This window comes from Marmota flaviventris, chromosome 12 (assembly GCF_047511675.1).
Source record: "Marmota flaviventris isolate mMarFla1 chromosome 12, mMarFla1.hap1, whole genome shotgun sequence".
NCBI lineage: Eukaryota > Metazoa > Chordata > Mammalia > Rodentia > Sciuridae > Marmota > Marmota flaviventris.
Genome location: NC_092509.1, coordinates 28,309,876 through 28,327,777, shown reverse-complemented (window position 1 = coordinate 28,327,777; position 17,902 = coordinate 28,309,876). Strand labels below are relative to the sequence as shown.

The 17,902-nt window shown below is 33.8% G+C and overlaps 1 protein-coding gene across 2 annotated transcripts in view; it reads left to right on the top strand.

The window, feature by feature from the left end:
• Window positions 1–17,608, top strand: part of Yme1l1 (YME1 like 1 ATPase) — a 46,845-nt gene extending 29,237 nt beyond the window's left edge. For both annotated transcript variants that reach the window (XM_027953095.2, XM_027953094.3), the window contains 10 exons: window positions 1,034–1,186; window positions 1,737–1,869; window positions 2,774–2,836; window positions 3,699–3,811; window positions 5,581–5,736; window positions 6,558–6,709; window positions 7,315–7,441; window positions 7,531–7,604; window positions 15,418–15,504; window positions 17,226–17,608. In XM_027953095.2, coding sequence (XP_027808896.1) covers window positions 1,034–1,186; window positions 1,737–1,869; window positions 2,774–2,836; window positions 3,699–3,811; window positions 5,581–5,736; window positions 6,558–6,709; window positions 7,315–7,441; window positions 7,531–7,604; window positions 15,418–15,504; window positions 17,226–17,369 — 1,202 coding nt within the window. In that variant the 3' untranslated portion in view covers window positions 17,370–17,608. The remainder of the gene's footprint in view (window positions 1–1,033; window positions 1,187–1,736; window positions 1,870–2,773; window positions 2,837–3,698; window positions 3,812–5,580; window positions 5,737–6,557; window positions 6,710–7,314; window positions 7,442–7,530; window positions 7,605–15,417; window positions 15,505–17,225) is intronic.
• Window positions 17,609–17,902: the final 294 nt, after the last annotated feature.

The following is a 17,902-nucleotide window of genomic DNA, read 5'->3' as shown; positions in this document are numbered from 1 at the left end:
ACAGAGATTAATGTAAGATTTAAATTATTTAGGTGTCACTAAAACATTAGTACTGGGATTTCTTAAAATATTTTTTTAGTTATCGATAGACCTTTATTTTATTTTATTTATATGTGGTGCTGACAATTGAACCTAGTGCCTCACACATGTCAGGTAAGCTCTCTACCACTGAGCCACAGTCCCAGCCACATGGGATATTCTTCAGGCTGTTTTGAGCTTTGCTTAAAAAAAGATTTTTTTAATGTTAAGATGTAACGTTAATATAGCTTTTTATTGCCTTTTTCAAATTTAATCTTTGCATTTACAAAGTCAAATGCTAATCAGAGAATCCTTTTTTTTTCAATTTATTATGAAAAACTTATTTGTGTTATAAAAATTTTCAAGTATTAGGAAAAGCTTGAAATAGTAGTACAGTTAGCATATATGTTCTTTCTACCCAGACTCAACAGTTATTAATATTTTGTCGTATTTGTTTTCTGTGTGTGTGTACCTTGCTCCCTGAACTTTTGAATTGAAGATCTAGATATTAGCTATCTTACCTTTCAATATTTTTGTATATGTTACCTGAGAACAAGGACAACATTCTAATTTATCCTAATCAAAGAAAATTAGTACTATTGCTTTAATGTCATTTATTCTCTAATCTTTTTTTTTTAATTTTACTAAATGTTCCTAGAATTTTTCTCTTATGTTTTTTATGGAAAAGCACCAATATTCATGCATTATATTTGGTTGTTTTTTATTGTGAATTCAATCTTACTCATTTAATTATAATGGGTTTATATTCCTTTGCCTTTCGATTATTTTCCTGTCTTAATATTGATATAAATAATCTCAAAAGGATCGAAAAAAATTAGTTGTAGAGATGATCCTGAAGTAAATCATTAACAGAGATAAATATTTTGCTGTTTGAAAATATTGGTCATTGGTGTGCCTTCAATCTCAAAATTATGTTAATTAATAATTATTTTATTCATTCATATCAAGGGGTTTAAATTTTTTTTTAATCATTCTTGTTTACTTTTTCTGTTAGGTATACTTTTAGTTGGACCCCCAGGCACTGGAAAGACACTTCTTGCCCGTGCTGTGGCAGGAGAAGCTGATGTTCCTTTTTATTATGCTTCTGGATCAGAATTTGATGAGATGTTTGTCGGTGTGGGAGCCAGCCGTATCAGAAATCTTTTTAGTATGTTTTGTTGATTCTTTTATATAGTACTAAATTTTGTTAATTTTAGGGGAAGGATGTTTCTTATCCTTTCTCTGCTAATTGCTTGTGATTGATAGTAAGCTGTAAAAGGCATTGTGGTATGCTGATTTCAGATAATGTAGGTGATAAAACAGAACTGTACCCTTTTTCTAAATAGTCTAAATCATAGTAAGAACTAACAGTAGTACTATCTGAAGTTAGAGGCTGTAGTAAAGCCCTTGGTTTGTTTTCATTTTATTCATCTGTCTGCAGTATGTAATCAAGAGTTATTAGCCTTAAATTTGACTATGTATTTGTACAATTTGGATGAATGAATAGCCAGTTGTTTTTATTTTATATTGTTTTCTTTGTCATTGTCCTCCTCCACCCTCAAAGTTATTGTTTTGGGTAAAATGTGACTTCTTTTGTGTATTCTCTTTCTCTCAATTTTTTGACCTTTGACAATCCTTATAGATTTTAATATTTATAAGGTTTTCTTTGAAAAATGTTCATTTCTTTGATCTTACTGGAATCTTTTCTGTTTTCTTAGGGGAAGCGAAAGCAAATGCTCCTTGTGTTATATTTATTGATGAATTAGATTCTGTTGGTGGAAAGAGAATTGAATCTCCCATGCATCCATATTCAAGGCAGACTATAAATCAACTGCTTGCTGAAATGGATGGGTAATGAAATTTTCCTTTGTGAAATTTGGTGATATATTTTTAAAATATGTTTTAAAATTGTGTAGGATAACAGATATCTCCCAGCACTTGATATTATGTGGACTTGTTCTTAATTGTTCCCATAGAGCATTTGATAATATTCTACAGTATAAAGGATATTATACATATAAACAATAAAGTAGTTCCTCATCAAAGAAATCAGGGGCAGGTTTTTCTCTCTGTATTTGTATAGTTTTCATTACTGATTGGATATTTTGATAATATCAGTTACTTTTAAATTTATGATATTGTATACCTTTTTAAAAATTTGTTGCATTGTTTTTATTATAGGAAAGCAATGATTCATGTTAAGACTAGTCTATTTCACAAAGTAAAGAAATGAGTTAAAAGTATAGCTCATTGATAGAGTGGTTTCCTAGCATGTGTGAGACCCTATATTCAATCCCTAGCACCATGCACACAAAAATAATTAAATAAAAAACAAATGGTACACTGGTTTTTACACAACTTATGACTAGCTTTTTTGTATATTTGAAGCTTAGATCGGTGTGTATAGTATAGAAATCAAGAAGTGATTGAAAGCTTTGAAAGAAGTATCTTAAATTCAATATGAGACATTTTTGGAACTAAATAGGAAGTCTAGGGGCAAGTAATTTGAATTAGTATGCTTGAAAGTAATTGTTAAAAATTAGGCACCCAAGCTTTTCATACCAGGTCATGTTTTCCTAAGCAGAACAGATACTATGAAATTATATGATCATCTTTGATTGGTGTTTTATTATTAGTCTCTTTTCTTGGTTATTACTAAGATTAATTATAAACAGCTTTGTGCAGATCATTTTGCTCTTTGTGTGTTACACTTCGGTTTTTAGTGAAAAGATAATTTTTTTCTTTTCCTAAATAGTTTTAAACCCAATGAAGGAGTAATCATTATAGGAGCCACAAACTTTCCAGAGGCATTAGATAAGTAAGTATTAAAAGAAAATTTTTGTGAAGTACTGTTACATGTTACAACATAATTCTAAAATCAAAAGCTCATCATAGAAGATTACATTGTATGATTCCATATATTGGAAATGTTCAGAATAAGCAAATTCATAGAGACAAATTAGATTATGGGTTGCTAGAGCATTGTGAGAATGGGGTGACTGCCATTGGTTATGGGATTTCTTTTTGTGGGCATGAGAATATTCTAAAATTAGATTGAAGTGATGTTTGATTAATTTTTAATATATAATTAAAAACAACTAAATTATCCATTTACAAAGCTGTGAAAAGATTTCTTTTTTCTTACATATCACAAAAATTTTAAGTGCATAGCATTTTAAAAATAAAATTTGCTGTAATATTTAACTTTAAATTAAAATTACTACTAAAACTTTTAAATTTTATTTTGGAAATTATTTTTATTTTCATTTGATCAGAAGTTTGTCTTTGCCTAATACTCTAGTGTCACATTCTGTGTAGTGGTTGAGATGGTCTGTGGTTCTCATAAGAGTCTGCTATAGAATTATTTGTTCTTTGACCAACTTGCAATTGTTGTTTCTGAAGGTGTATACTACCTTAGCTGCAAACCACATGTATTTCTGAATGAACCTTTGTTCTCCATTATACTCTGTTTTTGTTTGTTCTTGAGAATCTCACTGTGTTGTCCAGGCTGGCCTTGAACTAAGAATATTCCTGGCCCAGCCTCTCAAGTAACTGGGATTATAGGCGTGTGCTGCCATGCCCAGCTACCGTCTGTTCACTGAGATTGTCACCTGATTCATGTTCTTAACATGCATTAGCATAATCAGCTTATTAATTTACCTTTTGCATTTTTCCTTTAGCGCCTTAATACGTCCTGGTCGCTTTGACATGCAAGTTACAGTTCCAAGGCCAGATGTAAAAGGTCGAACAGAAATTTTGAAATGGTATCTCAATAAAATAAAGTTTGATAAATGTAAGTCTAATTCTGTATTGCAAACATTATTATCATCTCCATAAGATGGTAATAGATCTACTCAACCTGTTTGTGATCCTTACTTGATAATGTCTTGAAAGATCAGTTCATTTTTCTATTCCCACTTATATATCCTTTTTTTTTTTATTAGTTGCTCAAGATAATACAGTGATCTTGACATATCATACATTTGATTCAAATGGTGTATGAATTCTCATTTTTCCACGTGTACAGATTGCAGGATCACATTGGTTATACAGCCACGTATATACATACAGCAATACTAGTATCTTTTGTATTCTGCTGCCCTCCCTATCCCCGCCCCCTCCTATCACCTCTCTCTACCCAACCTACTATCTTCCCCCACACAACATCATATATGTGTTTTGTATAACGATGAGGGTCTCCTTCCATCTTCCGTGCAATTCCCCTTCTCCCTCCCATTCCCTCCCACTCTCTTCCCTGTTTAGTGGTAATCTTCTTCTCATGCTCTTCCTCCCTACTCTGTTTTGAGTCACCCCCTTATATCAGAGAAGACATTCAGCATTTGTTTTTTAGGGATTGGCTAACTTCACTTAGCATAATCTCCTCAATGCTCACCATCTCTAGCAATCAGAGAAATGCAAATTAAAACCACTCTAAGATACCATCTCACTCCAGTAAGAATGGCAGCCATTATGAAGTCAAACAATAACAAGTGCTGGTGAGGATATGGGGAAAAAGGTACATTTGTACATTGCTGGTGGGATTGCAAATCGGTGCAGCCAATTTGGAAAGCAGTTTGGAGATTCCTTGGAAAGCTGGGAATGGAACCACCATTTGAGCCAGGTATTCCCCTTCTCGGGCTATACCCAAAAGACTTAAAAAGAACATACTACAGGGACACAGCTACATCAATGTTCATAGCAGCACAATTCACAATAGCTAGACTGTGGAACCAACCTAGATGCCCTTCAATAGATGAATGGATAAAAAAATTGTGTCATTTATACACAATGGAATATTACTCAGCACTAAAAAATAACAAGATCATGGCCACTTATATATCCTTTAAAAAGCCATTCCTTAATTAGTATGCATGCATTCAGGGAATTTTGTCATTTTAAGAAATTTTTCCAAAGAAAATTTTCTTTGAAATATTCAGACAGATATATCTAAATATGTATGTATGGATGGATTTTTTGAAATACAAATTAAAAATGCAAAATAATAGAAATAACTCTAGGAACAGTAACTTAATAATCAGTTTAAGGGACCACAAGGGGAGAAGCAATATATGAAACAAGATACATAGAAATATTAGGTATCTTCTTGAATTATAAGGGAAGCTATTAAAGCTGCAGTGTTCTCAAGGTTTCTGAAATAATATATAAAATTAAATTTGTTTCCTATTAATAATGAGAGCTTTTGTGTCTGAGGTATTTCAAGATGAAATTCAAGGAAAAGAATTTTGTCAGTGTACTTTTACAGTTTGTGCTTAGACTGATGGTAATATAGGTCATATTTAAAGTTTGTAATTACCATCAGGCAAATGTACATTTTTCCCCCATAAAGGTAGTTAAATTTAGAACTATTGTGATTTACCCATTTGCATTTTAATGACATATTTTGCACTTTGCAAAGATTTCAGTAAATTTGAGTTTTAAGATAACTATTTTGTTGTAGTTCAGAATAGTTGTGTTCTTTTTTCCCTCAAAATGTGAGATTTTTGTGAATCACTTTTCTTTAGCGATTTCAGATTTTTAATATTGTGTTCTCTTTTTGCAAAGCTGTCGATCCAGAAATCATAGCTCGAGGTACTGTTGGGTTTTCTGGAGCAGAGTTGGAGAATCTTGTAAACCAAGCTGCATTAAAGGCAGCTGTTGATGGAAAAGATATGGTTACCATGAAGGAACTAGAGTTTTCCAAAGATAAAATTCTAATGGGTAGGTTTTTCTTTTTTCTTTAATATTTCCAGTTTAATATCCGTTTTGTCAGTTATATCAACTCAGTTGTGATAGCGTAGCACATTCATTACTTTGTCTTTCTTTTGGAATACCTTTTTTTCTGACTGAAAGAGAAAGGTTCAGGAAAAAAATGTAGGGCTGGGGGTGTAGCTTAGTGGTATATCACTTGCCTCACATGTTTTGAGTCCTTGGGTTGGATCTCTAGCACACAAAAAAGAAAGAAAGAACGGTTATAAGAACGTGAAAATATATACTTGAAAATAGTAATAGAATTTGGCTTCTGAAAGAACAGATATATTTCAGTAGCTTATATGATTGGACTGGTGGTTATGGTAGGGTACCCAGGTATGTCCTCTTGTCCAATATTGCTGATAAAAAGGATGTTATTTTTATTTATTCTTTTTAATTTTGATTTTTAAAACTTGTATTATCTTATAAACAGATTAATATGTCCTTCAGGTTAATTTGAAGGTTTATTTTCTAGAAATAGAATAATTAGGCTTTCCCTTTAGATATAAGGATTAAGATGATAGGTTTTAATGATTTTGGTTAGTATTTAACAAATTGTTAAGTTCTATGTGTTGTACATTGAACCTACTCATTTTTTAAACCAACTAAAATATTTGTTAATATTAAATTGTTACTCTAAGAATGACTTTGTGGATAATGTTTTGTTGTTTTCATTTTTTGTTTACTTTATATTAATACCAAAGCAGATATTTGATTTGCAAAATAGAATGGGTTTCACTTATTTAAATATACCCTTTTAGTGAAGTGTTTTATTTGAATTTTTATCTTAGGGCCTGAACGAAGAAGTGTGGAAATTGATAACAAAAATAAAACCATCACAGCCTATCATGAATCTGGTCATGCTATTATTGCATATTACACAAAAGATGCAATGCCTATTAATAAAGCTACAATCATGCCACGAGGGCCAACACTTGGACATGTAAAGTTTCACAATTTTTACTTGCTTTTAAATGGAGCTACTTCCTAATTTTTTTTGATAGGATATCTTACTTCCTAAACCATCTTGAAATCAACATTTGTGAAATTTTTCTGTTAATAAAGAATATTTTATAATGTATTTCAGATGTTGTATTTTTACATTGTGAAATTTTAATTGTGAATAACTGTCTGGTTCTTAAATATCTAATTGTCCTTCTATCCTTTAAGTGACCAATGATGTGTCACAGTGACTGGTTCCATAGTTTTCCTAAGATTTGTCTCATTTGGTATAAGTTTCATTCTCATATCTTTCCAGTATATTTTCAAACATTTTTATGCAGCTGGGATAAAATAGTTCATTTGCAGTATTATCTGCCTACCTGTTGCTTTTAAAATATACTTTTGATTTATAAAGAATTTTTTTATTTTCTCAATTGCTGATTTTGTTATTGGTCACCTGATGACAATCTTTTTAAGTATCTATCAGTTTTTAGAATCATTGTAATGAATATTTCTTGTGGTGAGAGTTATATGATAGTTCTGGTTTTTAATGTAACAATTTCAGAACTGTATTTGAAATATCTGTTTTCTTTTTCAACTGTCCAGGTGTCCCTGTTGCCTGAGAATGACAGATGGAATGAAACTAGAGCCCAGTTGCTTGCACAGATGGATGTTAGTATGGGAGGAAGAGTGGCAGAAGAGCTTATATTTGGAACTGACCATATTACAACAGGTTGGTTTTAGATAATGGTTAACTTCAAATTTTGTTTGTTGAGTGAAAGATATTTTTCAAAATTTGAACTGTATGTTTGTTTATTTTAGGTGCTTCCAGTGATTTTGATAATGCAACAAAAATAGCTAAGCGGATGGTTACCAAATTTGGAATGAGTGAAAAGGTAATAATTTTAATCCTTTTCATGTATCAAGTGATACCAAGTATCTTTTTTAAAAAAAAAATTATTTATTTTATTTGTTCTAATAAGTTATACATGACAGTAGAAATTCTTTGATTCCTGCAAGGAATGCCATTGGGATTTTGATGGGAATTGCATTGAATCTATCAAGTGCTTTTGGTAATATGGCCATTTTAATAATATTAATTCTGCCTATCCATGAGCAAGGTATATCTTTCCATCTTCTAAGTTCTTCTATTTCTTTCTTTAGGGTTCTGTAGTTTTCATTGTATAGATCTTTCACCTCTTTTGTTAGGTTGATTCCCAGGTATTTTTTTTTTTTTTTTTGAGGATATTGTGAATGGGGTAGTTGTCCTCATTTCCATTTCAGAGAATTTGTCACTGATGTACAGGAATGCCTTTGATTTATGGGTGTTGATTTTATATCCTGCCACTTTGGCAAATTGGTGCAGCCAATTTAGAAAGCAGTATGGAGATTCCTTGGAAAGCTAAGAATGGAACCACCATTTGACCCAGCTACTCCCCTTCTCAGACTATACCCAAAAGACCTAAAAAGAGCATACTACAGGGACACAGCCACATCAATGTTTATAGCAGCACAATTCACAATAGCTAGACTGTGGAACCAACCTAGATGCCCTTCAATAGATGAATGGATAAAAAAAAATGTGGCATTTATACACAATGGAATATTACTCAGCACTAAAAAATAACAAGATCATGGCATTTGCAGGGAAATGGATGGCATTAGAGCAGATTATGCTAAGTGAAGCTAGCCAATCCCTAAAAAACAAATGTCGAATGTCTTCTCTGATATAAGGGGGGTGACTCAAAATGGGATAGGGAGGAAGAACATGAGAAGAAGATTACCACTAAATAGAGAACAGAGGTGGGAGGGAAAAGAAGGGAGAAGGGGAGTTGCACGGAAGATGGAAGGAGACCCTCATCGCTATACAGAATTACATGTATGATGTTGTGAGGAGAAAAAAAAAAAAGTGTGTCACATTAGATTGGGTAGAGAGAAGTGAGGGGAGGAGAGTGGAAGAGGGGATAGGAAGGGCAGCAGAATAAAATAGACATTATTATTGCTATATATATATAGGTGACTGTATGACTAATGTGATTCTGCAACCTGTACAATCAGAAAAAGGAGAAATTATACCCCATTTGATTCAAATGTATGAATTGTCAAGATCATTGTACTGTCATATGTAGCTAATAAAAAAATAAAAAATTAAAAAAATAAATTAAAAATAAAAAAAGAAATTCTTTGATTCATTGTACACAAATGGAGCAGAATTTTTAACTTCTGGTCATGCACAAAGTAGAGTCACACTATTCGTTCAGTCATACATATTCCTAGGGTAATGGTGTACATCTCATTCCACCGTCCTTCCTAACCCTTTGCCCCCCTCTCTGCCTCTCCTTAGTCCCATTCACAGTTCCTCTACTTTTCCCATGCACCACCCTCTATATGGATTAGCATCACTTATCAGAGAAAACATTTAGACCCTGGGATTTTGAGATTGGCTTATTTCACTTAGCATGATTTTCTTCAACTCCATCCATTTACCTGCAAGTGGCATGATTTTATTCTCTTTTAATGCTGAGTAATATTCCATTGTGTATATGTTCTACAGTTTCTTTATCCATTCTTCTATTGAAGTGCTTCTATGTTGTTTCCACAGTTTAGCAATTGAATTGTTCTGCTATAAACATGGAAGTTGCTACATTACTATAGTATGCTGTTTTTAAGTCTTTAGAATATAAACTAAGGAGTGGAATAGCTGGGTCAAATGGTGGTTCCATTCCAAATTTTCTAAGAAATCTCCATATTGCTTTCCAGAGTGGTTGCACCAATTTGCAGTCCCACTGATAAAGTATGAGTGTGTCTTTTCTGCCACATCCTTGCCAAGAGTTATTGTTGCTTCTGTTCTTGATAACTGCCATTCTGACCAGCATGAGATGAAATCTTAGAGTAGTTTTGATTTGCATTTCTCTAATTACTAGAGATGTTGAATATTTTTTCATATATTTGTTGATTGACTGTATCTCTTCTTCTGAGAAGTGTCCAATCAGGTCCTTAGCCCATTTATTGATTGGGTTATTTGTTTTTTTGGTGTTAAGTTTTTTGAATTCTTTGTATATCCTGCAGATTAGTGCTCTGTCTGACAAGCATGTGGCAAATATATGCTCCCGAAATGTAGGTTCTTCCTTGACCTCAATGATTATTTTCTTTGCTGAGAAGAAGCTTTTTAGTTTGAATCCATCCCATTTATTGATTCTTGATTTTATTTCTTATGCTTTAGAAGTCTTGTTAAGGAAGTTGGGGCCTAATCTGACATGATGAAGATTTGGACCTACTTTTTCTTCTGTTAGGCACAAAGTCTCTGGACTAATTCCTAGGTCCTTGATCCACTTTGAATTCAGTTTTGTGCATGGCGAGAGATAGGGGTTTATTTTCATTTTGTTAAATATGGATTTCCAGTTCTCCCAGAATCATATGTTGAAGAGGCTAGCTTTTCTCCACTGTATGTTTTTGATACCTTTGTCTAGTATGAGGTAACTATATTTATGTGGGTTTTTCTTTGTGTCTTCTATTCTGTATCATTGTTCTACATGTCTGTTTTGGTGCCAATACAGCTTTGGAATATAGTTTAAGGTCTGGTATTGTGATGTTTCCTGCTTCACTCTTCTTGCTAAGGATTGCTTTGGCTATTCTGGGTCTCTTATTTTTCTAAATGAATTTCGTGTGCTTTTTCTATTTCTGTAAGGAAAGATGTGGGATTTTAATTGGTATCACATTGAATCAGTATAGTGCTTTGGGTAAAGCCATTTTGACAGTATTAATTTTGCCTATCCAATAGCATGGGAGATCTTTTCATTTTCTAAGGTCTTCTTCAATTTCTTTCTTTAGTATTCTTTTTATTGTAGAGGTCTTTCAAACTCTCTTGTTAGATTGATTCCCAAGTATTTTATTTTTTTGAGGATATTGTGAATGGGTTAGTTTTCCTAATTTCTCTTTCAGAGGATTCATCACTGATGTATAGAAATGCATTTGATTTATGGGTATTGATTTTATATCTTGCTACTTTGCTGAATTCATTTATTAATTCTAGAAGTTTTCTGGTAGAATTTTTTGGATCTTCTAAGTGTAGAATCATATTATCCTAATCATATCGCCTTAATTTCTCTCGTCTAATTACTCTGGCTAGAGTTTCAAGGACTGTGTTGAATAGAAGTGGTGAAAGAGGACATTTCTGTCTTGTTTCTGTTTTTAGAGGGAATGCTTCCAATTTTTCTCCATTTAGGATGATGTTGGCCTTGGGCTAAGCATAGTTGGCTTTTAGAATGTTGAGAGTATGCTCCTACTATCCCTAGTTTTTCCTAGTGTTTTGAACATGAAAGTGTGCTGTATTTTGTGCAGTGCTTTTTGTGCATCAATTGTTATAATGATGATTCTTATCTCTAAGTCTTTTGAAGTAATGGATTATGTTTATTGATTTCTGTATGTTGAGCCAACCTTGCATCCCTGGAATGAACCTCACTTGATCATGGGGCATTGTTTATTTTTAAAAAAAAACATGTTTTTGTATGCGATTTGCCATAATTTCATTGAGAATTTTTGCAACTTTGTTCATTCACTGATAGTGGTCTGAAATTTTCTTTCTTCAATGTGTCTCTGACTGGTTTTAGTACCAGGGTGATAAAATGAGTTTGGAAGGGTTTCCTCCTTTTCTATTTCATGGAATAATTTGAAGAGTGTTGGTATTACTTCTTTTTGTAGGTCTTGTAGAACTCAACTGCGAATTTGTTTGGTCCTGGGCTTTTCTTGGTTGGTAAGCTTTTGATGGTGTCTTCTATTTCCTTAAAATTTATCTGTTTAAGTTGTATATGTCCTCCTGGTTCAGTTTGGGTAAGTCATATGCCTCTAGAAATTTTTGGATGTTTTTTGAGAGTTTCTATTAGAATATGAATTTTCAAAATAGTTTCTAATTATCCTCTGAATTTCAGTAGTGTATATTGTGATATTTTCTTTTTCCTCATGAATTGTAGTAATCTGAGTTTTCTCTCTTTTCATTAGGGTGGCTAAGAGTTTGTCAATTTTATTTATTTTTTCAAAGAACCAGCTTTTTGGCAATTTTCTTTCTTTCTTTCTTTTTTTTTTTTTTTTTGTTGTTGTTGTTTCAATTTCATTGATTTCAGCCCTAATTTTAATTATTTCCTGTCTTCTGCTTCTTTTAGTGTTGATTTGTTCTTCTGTTTCTAGTCTTTGAAATGTAATGTCAGGTCATTTATTTGTTGACTCTTTCTTCCTTTAATGCAGTGAACTTTCCTCTCAGTACTGTCTCCATAGTGTCCCAGAGATTTTGATACATTGTCTGGAGTTCTCATTTACCTCTAAGAATTATTTTTATCTCTTCCTTGATGTCTTCTGTTATCCATGTGTCATTCAATAGTATATTATTCAGTCTCCAGGTGTTGGAGTAGCTTCTATTTTTTATTTTATCATTAATTTCTCATTTCATTTCATTATGGTCAGATAGAATGCAGGGTAGTATTTGTATATTTTTGTATTTGCCAAGACTTGCTTTGTGGCATAACATACGGTGTGTTTTGGAGAAGGATCCATATGCTGTTGAGAAAAAAGTGTATTCACTTGTTGATGGATGGAATAGTCCATATATATCTGTTTAGTCTAAATTCTTGATTATCTTATTGAGTAATGTAGTTTCTTTAGTTTTGGTTTGCAAGATCTATCCAGTGGTGAAAGAAGTGTGTTAAAGTCACCCAATATTATTGTGTTGGGGTGTATGTGATTCTTGAATTTGAGAAAGGATTGTTTGATATACATAGATGCCCCATTGTTTGGGGCATAGATATTTATGATTGTTATGTCTTGTTGATGTATGATTCCCTTAAGCAGTATGAAATGTCCTCCTTTGTCCCTCTTCCCTAACTTTGGTTTGAAGTCCACTTTATCTGATATGAGGATGGAAAACCCTGCTTGTTTACGTGGTCCACGTTGGTGATACATTTTTCACCTTAGGTCTGTGAATATCTTTTCCTGTGAGATGATTCTCTTGAAGGCAGCGTATTGTTGGGTCTTTTTGTTTTTTAAATCCAATCTGCCAGTCTGTCTTTTAATTGATGAGTATAGGCCATTCACATTCAGGGTTTTTATTGAGACATGGTTTGTATTCCTGGTCATTTGGTTTATTTTTGATTTTAACCATCTTTGACTTTGTTTCTCCTTTGATTGGCCTTTCCTTTAGTGTAGTTCCTCCCTTTGCAGATTTTAATTTCCTCCTCGTGGATTATTTTACTAGGAATGTTCTATTAGTGCAGACTTTCTTGCTGTAAATTTACTTAACTTTTGTTTATCATGGAAGGTTTTTATTTCATCATCAAATCCGAAGCTTAACTTTGCTGGATATAAAATTCTTGGTTGGCATCCATTTTCTTTCAAAGCTTGGTATATGTTGTTCCAGGATCTCCTGGCTTTGATGGTTGAAAAATCTGCTGATTTCCAAATTGGTCTTCCCCTATACGTAATCTGATTCCTCTCTCTCTTGTGGTCTTTAAAATTCTATCCTTATTCTGTATGTTAGGCATTTTCATTACAACCTATCTTGGTGTAGATCTGTTTAATTTTATACATTTGGTGTCCTGTAAGCCTCTTGTATTTGGTTTCCCAATTCATTCTTCATGTTTGGAAATTTTCTGATATTATTTCAATAAAGAGATTTGGCATTCCTTTGGTTTGAATCTCTGAACCCTCCTCTATCCCAATAAATCTTAGATTTGGTCTTTTGATGTTATCCCATAATTCTTGGTTTATATGGTTTCTTACCATCTTCACTGTGTCGGCAACTTTATTTTCAAGATTGTGTATATTTTGTCTTCATTGTCTGAGGTTCTGTCTTCCAAGTGATCTAGTCTGTTGGTAATGCTTTCTATTGTGTTTTTTGTTTGGTTTGTTTCTTTTATTTCAAGGATTTCTGATTGTTTTTTTTTCCCCCAGAGCTTCTATTTTTCTTGAAGTAATCTTTTGTTGCCTGTATTTGCTCTTGTGTCTATTTGTTGGAGTGATCAATTTTTGCCTGTGTTTGCTCACTTATTTCATTCTTTAATTCGCAGATCATTTTCATTATGTACATTCTGAACTCCTTCTGACAGTTCATCTACTGCCCTGTCAATGGTTTCTATTGTTGTAGTATCTTGGTTTGTTTGGGGCACTTTCCTCCCTTTTTTTAATCATGTTGTCTATGTGTCTTCCTCTCTTGCAGTACAGATCTGAGGTATTTACAGCTTCTCTCCTGTAGTGTCCTTGCAGGTTACCAATACCTCACCTTTAAGGGGGATATCAATGTTTACAGCATCCAGTGCAACCAATATGCAGCCATAAACCAATTAGCTTTTATTTTGACATTTACAGTTTTGTCTCTATGAACAGAAATGATGAGTTTGTTTATCTTCTTCTACCATATAGCCAGTAGGTTTGCATAATGGTTTGCAGTTTCGAACGGTGGAGGTCGGTGAGGCTGTGATGTATATGAGGTAGGATGTGAGAATATAGAGGCATTAGATTATAGGACTAGTGAAAGGGTAATCGAACGAATTTAGCTGTTAGCAGGAGAAAAAAGAGAGAGAGGCAACCCCATGCAAGGCTCCCTGTTACCTCTGCAACAGGATGGTGTCTGTTAGCAAACCTAGTAGAGATACCTCTAGTGCAGCCAGACCCACAGGTAACTTGGTAACAGTTTTCCAGGTCCTGGTTGTTGTCCCTAGATGGAAGTGACCATATTGGTGGTAGCAGTAGCATCAAGCCTGTACGTACCTTGATGTTGGGCTTCCAGGCCCCAGTCAGTGTCCTAAGGTGGAATCTTTCTCAGCTAAAGATAATGGAGGCAGCAGCATAGGTAACCCAAGATGATGGTGGAGGTGTCCCACTATGGCGGCAGCCACTTTCAGAGATGGGGCTGGAAGGATGGGCTATATGGTGGTATTGGGTGTCCTATTTGGTGATGCCACAGTGTGGTGTGCAGTGCTGCAATGGGCAGTTGCCTCCTGGCCTTGTCTAGTGTCCCACATTGGCGATTACCATGTGGGGAGGGCTATGGCAGTGGCTGCAGTGTCCCAAAATGGAGGCGGTTTTGGTGAAGCCCCACGTTGGTGAATAGGGAACCACAGCACAGTCCTCTCCTTATGGGTCATTGTTCCTTTCTGGTGATATGGGTCAGGCCCAAGTATCTTTTTGAGAGATCTGATTATTAACTTGATAACATATACACTTTCCCTGCATTTTTTCAAATGCATTTAAGACTACATATTCTAAATATTCTTCTTCATAATATTGCTCAGAATTAGCTATTCAGATAGTAGCCATTTCATGAGTTAACCAGGTGACAAGATAACTTCTTCAGCCTTTTCTTGGCATAAAGAACCTACTTTTTTAACTGCTTTACCTCTTCCATATATTTCACTTTCCCACATTACCATTGTGGCTCCTTGAAGAACTATCATCTGTGAATAGTGGACTGCTGCATTTGGAATAGCTTCCAGGATTTCCTAAGGAGGCACTTAGAACCAGACTTAAAATGATTTAAAAATTTCTCTCTCACATTTACTTCTTTGAACTCAGTCTTTATAGTTTTAGAGGAATAAGAGCATTTTCAGAGTGCCTTTTTTCTTGCCCCATGATGTTCATATCCTTATATGTAGGCTAGTACTTTGTAAATTTCTTGGCTTTTGGAGACTTTTGTTCAATTAATTTTTTTCCCTTTGGTTTTAGCTTGGAGTTATGACGTACAGTGATACAGGAAAACTGAGTCCTGAAACTCAATCTGCCATTGAACAAGAAATAAGAATTCTCCTACGGGTAAAAATAGTATTTGTATTTGTTTATTTATATTGTTTAGACATTATATGCCTAAGAATGTACTTTAAAAATGACAACAATGGCTAGGTATGTTACTCCATGGTTAAATACTTGCCTGTCATGTGCAAGGCTCTTGGTTTGATCCCCAGTACCACAGACAAAGCCAAACCAAAGTGATGATAGCTAAATACTCTGTTCACCAGAACTCTCACTTTATAAAATAAAAATAGGTGTGCCTTGCAATAATTTTTTTTTTTTATGTTATCAAGAAATATCTTTTCCAGGACTGGATATTTATTTTATTTTGATCATGGGCTATGTAGCATTCAGTTCTACTTTAGCTGAAAAATCAGAGAATGTAGGATATTGTTTACTGAATCTCTGTGTCTCTTGTTTTCCTATTCTCATATGTTTATTAAAAAAATATTACTGGTTATTCACTTTATTCCCAGCAATGTGTATTTGCTGAGAATACAGAATAAAGGAAACATAGTCCCTTTTGGCTACAGTATCTTATGCAGATTAGCGTATAGGAATGTGTGAAAGTAAATTCAGTACTGTGGTAGTCTAGGCATGCTATCAAGGATGCTTGAATTAGAGTGGTAAAAATAGAAACAAACATGAGCAGGTTTAAGAGATACTGCTGTAGTAGAATCATCACATCTTTTTGATATTTTCCATATGAAGGATAAGAGTATTTAAAACTGTTTTCTAGATTTCTTGAATCATGCAATTATATAATTATGCCAGTCACTGAAGAAACTTAGAGAGTACTGGACTAAGGCCTGGTTGTGGGTAGATCATAACTTCATTTTATACATGTTGAATTTGAGCCATCTTGATGAAGATTTCAAGTTAGAAATAAGTTACATGATGTGGGTCTGGAGGTTACTCAAAAGGATGATTATGTGTTCCACTTGGATGTTGAAGTTATCCATTCCTTGAGGCAGGTCTTGGAATGGAGAGAAAGAATGAGCTGAAGGCCAGACTCTTCAGTGAATCAGAATATAGGTGGGCATTAGATAGCACAGTGAATGGGATTGGATAGGTTGGTAGTCAAATGGCTTGGTCTTCAAAGGAATAATATTTCCTACAAGAGCAAAGGTTAATAATGATCTAAAAGTGGTAATGGAAACGAAGAAGTAATTAGGATAGGAGCAAATAAATAACACTGGGGAGGGCTTAGGGAGCGCATTCTTAAGGTTTAAGAGAAAGCCAGGTTTTGATTAATTCAAGGAGGTAGAAGCCTTGCTTTAGAGTATTTTACATCAAAGAGAATAAACATTCTGGAAAAGCAGAGACTTTTTCCATGTACTATTTCTTTCTTTTTTTCTTCTTTTTTGGTTTGTGGGAATGTAGTAATGGGGATTCAACTCAGGGGCGCTCTACCACTGAGCCATGTCCTTAATTAAGCTCTTTTTACTTTTTATTTTGAGACATGGTTTGTTGAGACTAAGTTGCCTAGACTGGCCTCAAACTTGGCATCCTATTGCCTCAATCTCCAGAGTCCCTGGTATTATAAGCATGCACTACTGTGCCTGGCTCTCATGTTCTTAGGCACAAATTATCTGTACTCTAGAACCAAGCTTTTAAATCCTTTAATGTTTTACAAGTATAAATCAATAGATTTCTTAAGCTCCATAAACTTTTTTTTTTCTCATTGCCTGTGGTTTTGCTTACCCTATATTTTGTGCTTCTTACGTGTCTGTTTTCTATTTCAGGAGTCATATGAACGAGCAAAACATATCTTGAAAACTCATGCAAAAGAACATAAGAATCTAGCAGAAGCTTTATTGACCTATGAGACTTTGGATGCCAAAGAGATTCAAATTGTTCTTGAGGGGAAGAAGTTGGAAGTGAGATGATAACTCTCTGTATGGATGCATTGCTGGTTTTATTGAAAAAATATAAATAGCATTGCAGTAGTCTCCTTTTGCAATGCTTCCCCCTCCCATTCTTGATTTCATATAATTCAAGGGTGTGAAACAATTTTTTTTGTCACGTTTGTCTAATTTTCGTTATTCTCATGATGACATCTGTTGCAAATTAGTAACCCATAGCACATACATTTAAAAAAATAAAGAACCATCAGGATTGAAAACAATTTGTTTGATAAATATCAATCAGTTATTATTTTGATGATAATAATGGTTTTATGGTTGGGTATGCTAATACATGTGAATAAAAATTGTGCCTTTAGCTCTTGGTAAGTATTTTTAATTTACAAGGTAAAATTACTGAAGATTTATCATTATCTCTTGATAGTTACATTTCTGTTTGATAAATAATACTGTTTGGTTGTTGGTAATCATTTTTATGTACATCATGATTAAGATGCACTTAATTATGTTCCAGACTGACCCATATATAAAGTGGTTTCTAAAAAAATCTTCAGAGA